General features: G+C 42.8%; 1 protein-coding gene across 1 annotated transcript in view; it reads right to left on the bottom strand.

Annotated features, from left to right (window-relative positions):
- LOC109836410 overlaps positions 7,335-8,126 on the bottom strand; it is a 3,179-nt gene continuing 2,387 nt past the window's right edge. The window contains exon 4 of the mRNA XM_020404307.1: positions 7,335-7,343. Within this exon, the coding sequence (XP_020259896.1) occupies positions 7,335-7,343 (9 nt within the window). The remainder of the gene's footprint in view (positions 7,344-8,126) is intronic.

Below are 8,126 nucleotides of genomic sequence, written 5' to 3' on the forward strand. Positions count from 1 at the left end.
TTAGAAACATAAAAAATTTATATATATAAAATTAACATTTATTCTTATTAAAATAGAAAAATAATCGAAGTTTATATTTCCAAAAGTTTGTGTTGAACATCGAAAAAGATGAATGAGCCCAGGGAAAGATAACAGCATAAGAAATCCAGCTCCATATTGATGTCACGATCGATATAGATGATGAAGAAACTAATATAGAATTGCCCAAGAAACAAGATAAAGGTGGATAAGGATTGATCTTGACTAAATAAAAAAACACTTGTGTGTTTTTCGTATCTCTTTTTTTATCTCTTGTATCCAAGAGCTCTACAAGAGGCACTATATATAGGCCTCTAAGACCAGCTCAAATGTCACCCACATTTAATTTGACTGTTACAAACATAATGACAATTATGATAATTATATTTATAACGGTAAATAACATAAATGTTGTATCTGCTGCATGCAGTAACGTCTGAACGCGAGGGTCGCGATCCTGCGCAACACGAGGGGCGCGTCCAGCCTCGCGCGAACACGAGGGTTGCGTTCCCTCTTGTGAACGCGAGGGTCGCGATCCTGCGCAACACGAGGGGCGCGTCCAGCCTCGCGCGAACACGAGGGTCGCGTTCCCTCTTGTGAACGCGAGCGTCACACCCTCATGCGAACGCGAGGCTTGTCCGCATGCTGCGAGGCAAAGTGTGAGGCAGCCTGCGTGGCGTCAAAGGGCGTCACCTAGCCCCGATGCCTTCGTGCGAAGTGCGCCTAACAAAGCGTCATTTAGCGCCTCAGCCTGATTAGTCATGATCCCCGGCCCATTGGCCCACGGCCCAGAGCCCACGACCCACTAGAACTTATGAGTGATTAATTAAATAAAAATAATTATCGGTTTGCCGTTGATAAGCCTTGAACACAGAACCTTTAAAATATCAAAACTTTAAATTTCTGCTACGTCACTAATGATTTCTGAAAAATACCAGTAGTTAATAAATACATAGTTTGTAAACTCATTTTTGAAAAACGGTTTTGACCAAAAATATGCAACATATATATATTAATGATCTAGACTACACGTACCGAACATATGTCATATTGGCAATGCACTTACCAACTAAACAGCCAAAAACATCAACCTCGTTTACTCTAAAATTTATTGTAATATATGAAATGGTATGTACCTATGGTCACTCCGACTCAAATCCCAATTTAATTCAAAAGATCACAAAATTTTCTGTTGAGGGTAGAAAACAAGATTGATGATAGTAAACTCAAGTTTAAGCTAGCTACAAACGTATCCTATCAAAAGTTATCAAAAATAGTCTTTATTGAGAACGCTAACAACAAAAAGTCATCAGGTTTGTTCTTTCGCGTCGGTGTATCCAAAACTTCACATTTAGCACGAGGAAGGGTCCTTCACAAACCGCACCGTACACTAAAATATCTACACAAATGGGCCCAAAAAAAAATTCCCCTTTACAGATGAAGATTGAAGAGGCTTTGATTTGATTTTTTTTCTCTCCCTTTGTCTAGTCATTAAGTACCGATCTTATTACCAGTAAGCATTTTAAGTCCATACATAAAATCTATACATGAAAGGTCCCCCAATAAACAAAATTAGGAGCCAAAACTCAAAAACACAATCAAACTCTCAAAAGAAAGTTATGCCAGAGGTGAGAAATTGAAAGATTCAAAATCTTAGAATAACATCATCATCAGAATTTGTTTCCGTAGAAATCTTATGTGCACGGCCTTACACTATAGATGTTAGGATATGTGAAGCCTAACTATCAAGCATGCCCTATACTTCAGAAGAGAGGAGGAACAAAGTTGGAACAGGAGGAACAGGATCGACGATGGAGAAGTTCAAGCAAAAACGACGAAGGAGACAGTTTTCTGCATCGCGGTCGACCGGCCATGGCGCGGCGGTCGACCGACGTCGTGGACAGCTGGGTGCACAGGCCAGGAGCTCATCGCGGTCGACCGAGCATGGCGCTGCGGTCGACCGGCAAAAGTCCAGAGAGCAAGCCCAGTCTGCAGTCAGCTTCGCGGTCGACCGCACATGGCGCTGCGGTCGACCGCCCAAAGTCCAGAGAGCTCGATCAGGAATAGGATTCGTCGCGGTCGACCGCACGTGGTGCGGCGGTCGACCGGAGTCGGGTTTTGGCCCAGTTTCGAATTTTAACCTGTTTTGTTCTGTTTTCTTTTTTATTGGTTAAACTCTTAAGTCTATAAAAGGGTTGATTAGGGCATGATGTAAAGAGACGAAAAATAGTGAATTTTTCTCCTGCGGCGGCCGTGGACGTAGTTTCTCACATTGAGAAGCGAACCACGTAAATCTTATGTGTTTTAAGATTGTTTGATTTTCTCTCTTCTCTCCTAAACCTCTATTTCCAAATCGCATCAGGGGGATTGTGCATCCCCAACAAGTGGTATCAGAGCGACCAGGTTCGGCGCGAGCGATTTGAGGTCAGAGACAATGGGATCTGAGAAGGAAACATCCAAGATTGAGAAGTTTGATGGAATAAACTTCGGGTTCTGGAAGATGCAGATGGAGGACTACCTCTATCAGAAGGATTTATACCTACCATTGGGAGAGAAGCCGACGGATATGAAGGATGCGGATTGGAAGCTATTGGATTGAAAGGCCCTTGGAGCGATCAGGTTGACCTTGTCTAAATCAGTAGCGTTCAACATCAAGAATCAGAATACGACGGCGGATCTCATGGTGGCGTTGTCCAGTATGTATGAGCAGCCCTCTGCGGCGAATAAGGTACATCTCATTAAAAAGTTGTTTAATTTGAGGATGTCCGAGAGCCAGAAATTCAAGGAACACCTGAACGAGTTTAACGAGATCACGGATCAATTAAATTCGGTCAATATTCAGTTTGATGATGAAATCCAAGCCTTCTTGATACTTGGTCAATTGCCCGACAGTTGGAAGGGTACCGTTATCTCGATCAGCGGATCATGTGGTAAATCAAAACTGAAGTTTTCAGAGGTGGTGGACATGATTATGACTGAGGAAATAAGAAGACAAGAGGAAGAGATTTCTAATTCAGGGTCGGCCTTGAATCTTGAGGGCAGAGGAAGAAACAGAAACATAAATAGAGGGAGTAGCCGAGGAAGATCTAACTCGAGGAACGGAAGGCCAAAGTCCAGGAACCGCAAGGGCAAGAAGGAGATCGATTGCTGGAATTGTGGCAAGTTTGGCCACTATGAGAATCAGTGCCGAGAACCCAAGAAGGATAAGGAAAACAAGACTGAAGCGAACGTGGCCTCAGGAGAATCAGATGATGCCATAATCTGTTCGTTGGAGAGCAAAACTGAATCGTGGGTGCTGGATTCAGGAGCTTCGTTTCATGCTACCTCAAATAGAGATTTATTTGAGCACTATATTTCAGGAAACCTAGGAAAAGTCTATCTTGGTGATGATCAGCCTTGTGATATTGTTGGCAAAGGAGTCGTGCAAATCAAGCTCAATGGGTCTACATGGAAGCTGAGTGATGTGAGACATGTTCCTAGCTTGAGGAAAAATCTGATTTCCATAGGACAATTGGCGAAAGAGGGATACGTATCAACCTTTGCATGTGATACATGGAAGGTTACAAAGGGATCCATGGTTGTTGCCCGTGGTACGAAGACGGGATCTCTCTACATGACGATAGATGCACGAGGTTCCATTGCAGTGGCTGAAGGCAGTGAAGACCCAAATTTGTGGCACCAGAGGCTAGGTCACATGAGTAGCAAAGGCCTAAAGGTTATGCAATCGAACGGGAAGTTACCAGGTTTGAGATCGGCTGATATTGACCTATGTGAAAGCTGCATTCTAGGGAAACAAAAGAGAATAAGCTTCAAAAGGGTTGGCAGAACCCCTAAGGAAGAGAAGCTTGAGTTAGTTCACACAGATGTGTGGGGTCCAGCATCAGTACCATCCACCGGCGGAAGGTTATATTTCGTGACCTTTATAGATGATCACTCGAGGAAGACTTGGGTCTATTTCATGAAACACAAATCAGAAGTGTTTGAAGTCTTCAAGCGATGGAAGGCTATGGTTGAGAACGAGACCGGTTTGAAGATCAAGAAGCTTCGTTCTGACAACGGCGGCGAGTATGAAGACTCAGAGTTCAAGAAGTTCTGTTATGACAGCGGCATTAGATTAGAGAGGACAGTGCCAGGTACACCCCAGCAGAATGGCGTAGCAGAACACATGAACAGAACATTGACTGAGAGAGCCAGAAGTATGCGGTTACAAGCAGGTTTTCCAAAGCAATTCTGGGCAGAAACAGTGAACACAGCTGCCTACTTGATCAACCGGGGACCATCAGTGCCTTTGGAGCACAAAATACCTAAAGAAGTATGGTGTGGAAAGCAGATAAACCTTTCTCACCTGAGAGTATTTGGATGTGTTTCATATGTACATCTAAGTGATCATGCTAGAAGAAAACTCGATCCTAAGTCCTTAAAATGTTTCTTTGTTGGCTATGGCGGCGATGAGTTTGGCTACAAGTTCTGGGATGAGCAGAACAAGAAAATCATCAGAAGCAGGGATGTGGTCTTTAACGAATCAGTCCTCTACAAAGACTGTGATGCAGTTCAGCCCACTAGCTCGATGCAGAGTGATCCTACATATTTCGAGTCAGATTATGCCTCAGGTGGAGGCAATCCCGAAGCTAGTTCTGATGAAGAAGAAGAGGTGATGGATGAGACCACTTCAGAGGGGGCAGATGAAGATGGAGAGACTGTTTCGCCCGTTGGAGAGTTGAGGCGGTCAGCTAGAGTTCCCAAGCCCAATCCTAAGTATCCATCACTACAGCCAAGAGCTCATCTCAATTACCTACTTTTGAGTGACGGTGGAGAGCCAGAAAGTTATGATGAGGCCCTCCGAGTGGATGATGCGAGCAAGTGGGAGCTTGCTATGAAAGATGAAATAAAATCCTTGAACACCAACAAGACATGGGAACTTGTGAAGCTACCAACGGGGAAAAAGGCCTTGAGCAATAAATGGGTGTACAGAATCAAAGAGGAATATGATGGTTCCAAGAGATACAAGGCCAGATTGGTGGTTAAAGGATTTCAGCAGAGAGAAGGAGTTGATTACACAGAAATCTTCTCTCTAGTAGTCAAACTGACTATCATCAGAACAGTCCTGAGTATTGTTGCAGCTGAAGATCTACATCTCGAGCAGCTATATGTAAAGACAGCTTTCCTCCACGGTGATCTAGAGGAAGAGATATATATGCAGCAGCCAGAGGGGTTTACTCAGAAGGGAAAAGAGAAGATGGTATGCAGATTGAAGAAGAGCTTGTACGGCCTAAAACAAGCTCCAAGGCAATGGTACAAAAAGTTTGATGGATTCATGCACAGGAACGGTTATTCCAGGTGCAATGCTGATCATTGCTGTTTTGTCAAAGAGTTTGACAAGAGTTACATCATCCTGCTCCTATATGTCGACGACATGCTTGTGGCCGGCTCAGACATGAGAGAGATCAAGAAGCTGAAGAAGCAGCTGTCGAGTGAGTTTGACATGAAGGACCTAGGCGCAGCGAAGCAGATATTGGGAATGAAGATCAGCAGAGATAAACTCTTAGGCACACTACGACTATCTCAGGCCGAGTAAATTCGACGGGTGCTTGAGAGATTCGGGATGAGTGGTGCTAAGGCCGTCAGCACACCGTTTGCTAGTCATTTCAGATTGACTAAGGAGCAGTGCCCCGAGACTGATGAAGAGAAAGATTACATGGCTAAGGTTCCTTATGCTTCAGCCATCGGAAGCCTTATGTACGCCATGGTATGCACGAGACCTGACATTGCCCATACAGTGGGAGCTATGAGCAGATTTATGTCAGATCCAGGAGAGCAGCACTGGGAAGCAGTAAAGTGGATTCTGAGATACCCGCGAGGTACTATAGAAGATTGCTTATACTTCAGGAGAGGTAAGTTAGTCCTGCAGGGTTTTGTTGATGCAGACTATGCTGGTGAGATAGACCAGAGAAGGAGCACTACAAGATATGTATTCACTTTGGGCTCTACAGCTATTAGTTGGGTTTCTCAGTTGCAGAAGATCGTTGCTTTATCAACGACAGAGGCTGAATATGTTGCTGTGACAGAGGCAAGTAAGGAGATGATATGGTTGCAGGGTTTCTTGGAGGAGCTGGGACAGAAAAGTGAGAAGAGTGTCCTACATTGTGATAGCCAGAGCGCAATTCATTTGGCAAAGAATCCCGCTTTTCATGCAAGGACCAAACACATACAGGTCCGCTACCATTTCATAAGATCAGCGTTGGACGAGGACATGTTGGAACTTGTGAAGATTCAAGGAAGCAAGAACCCAGCTGATATGCTTACCAAGGTTGTCACTACAGAGAAACTGAAGTTGTGCTCAACTTCAGTTGGCCTCAGCACTTGATGATACGGAGGCCGTCGCCGCAGAGTGAGCTGAAAGAGATTGATAGTTAGTCTCCAAGTGGGAGATTGTTAGGATATGTGAAGCCTAACTATCAAGCATGCCCTATACTTCAGAAGAGAGGAGGAACAAAGTTGGAACAGGAGGAACAGGAGGAACAGGATCGACGATGGAGAAGTTAAAGCAAAAACGACGAAGGAGACAGTTTTCTGCATCGCGGTCGACCGGCCATGGCGCGGCGGTCGACCGACGTCGTGCACAGCTGGGTGCACATGCCAGGAGCTCATTGCGGTCGACCGCATGTGGCGCTGCGGTCGGCCGCTCAAAGTCCAGAGAGCAGTCCAGAGTTTTGTCTTCGTTGCGGTCGACCGCACATGGCGCTGCGGTCGACCGCCCAAAGTCCAGAGAGCTCGATCAGGAATAGGATTCGTCGCGGTCGACCGGATGTTGGTGCGGCGGTCGACCGGAGTCGGGTTTTGGCCCAGTTTCGAATTTTAACCTGTTTTGATCTGTTTCCTGTTTTAGCTGTTAAACCCTTAAGTCTATAAAAGGGAAAAATAGTGAAATTTTCTCCTGCGGCGGCCGTGGACGTAGTTTCTCACATTGAGAAGCGAACCACGTAAATCTTGTGTGTTTTGAGATTGTTTGATTTTCACTCTTCTCTCCTAAACCTCTATTTCCAAATCGCATCAGGGGGATTGTGCATCCCCAACAATAGATGGTCTGGACTGAAGCTTTCGAGTCTACTGATCTTGTTTCGTCTTTTTTCTAGCTAAAGATTTGATTGGATTTAAGATTTATGAGGCATGACTTTTGCTTCAGTATAAATAGTTTCAGTAGCATGCAGATTTATTTTTCCAAACATTATTATTGATTATTCCTGAGATGAGCACAAGGCGCCTAGGACGGCGTATGCAACTTAGCCCTCACAGTGCCATTTCGTTAAAAAAAAAACTCACTCTCTCTGTAAGGTTAATGCAATGAATCAAATACTATTGCATAACTTTCCATATGGGAGGAAATGAACTAAATAATTAACAAATAATTTGATAGTTATTCGAATAACTATTCGGTCATATTCGATTCAGTAGTTCATTTATCACTAAACAAATATTTTTTCGTATTCGAGTTTACTAACAAATAGAATTTAACCATATGTATATTCAATTCGTTTGTCTATTAATATTCGTTTAAAATTTGATCACACCTTATTATTTGTATTATTGCACATATGATGTCATATTTTTAACTCACTTACCATTTCTACTTAAGTTTTGTATACTAATTTAAACTTAAATAATCTTAAATCTATTTTCTAATTATAATTTTGATTTAAATATATACATAATATATTATAAAGAAATAATTTTTATTTATAAAATTTAATATTATTTAAAATCAAAACTTTTTAGCAGAATAAATATACTTTGATATTCGATGAGTATTCGTAAATATTCATGAATATTTATCAAATACCAAGTATTTGAGTTCGAATTCGAAAAACAGGATATATGAATATTAGAGTCCGCATTCGAATTCGATAATTTTAAACAAATATAAATACGAACATCTTAGTATTCGATTCGATTCTATCGTTTGCCACCCCTAACTTTCCACCACCTCCTACTGCTCTATAGGATCGTTAGACCACAGCTAAGCTCACTAATCATTTTTATTCAGGGGCTGTTTGGTTCGTTTCCTAGATATAGGGAAATGCATTTCCATATACAAAAACACAAGTTTTGAG

Source organism: Asparagus officinalis, chromosome 1 (genome assembly GCF_001876935.1).
Source record: "Asparagus officinalis chromosome 1, Aspof.V1, whole genome shotgun sequence".
NCBI lineage: Eukaryota > Viridiplantae > Streptophyta > Magnoliopsida > Asparagales > Asparagaceae > Asparagus > Asparagus officinalis.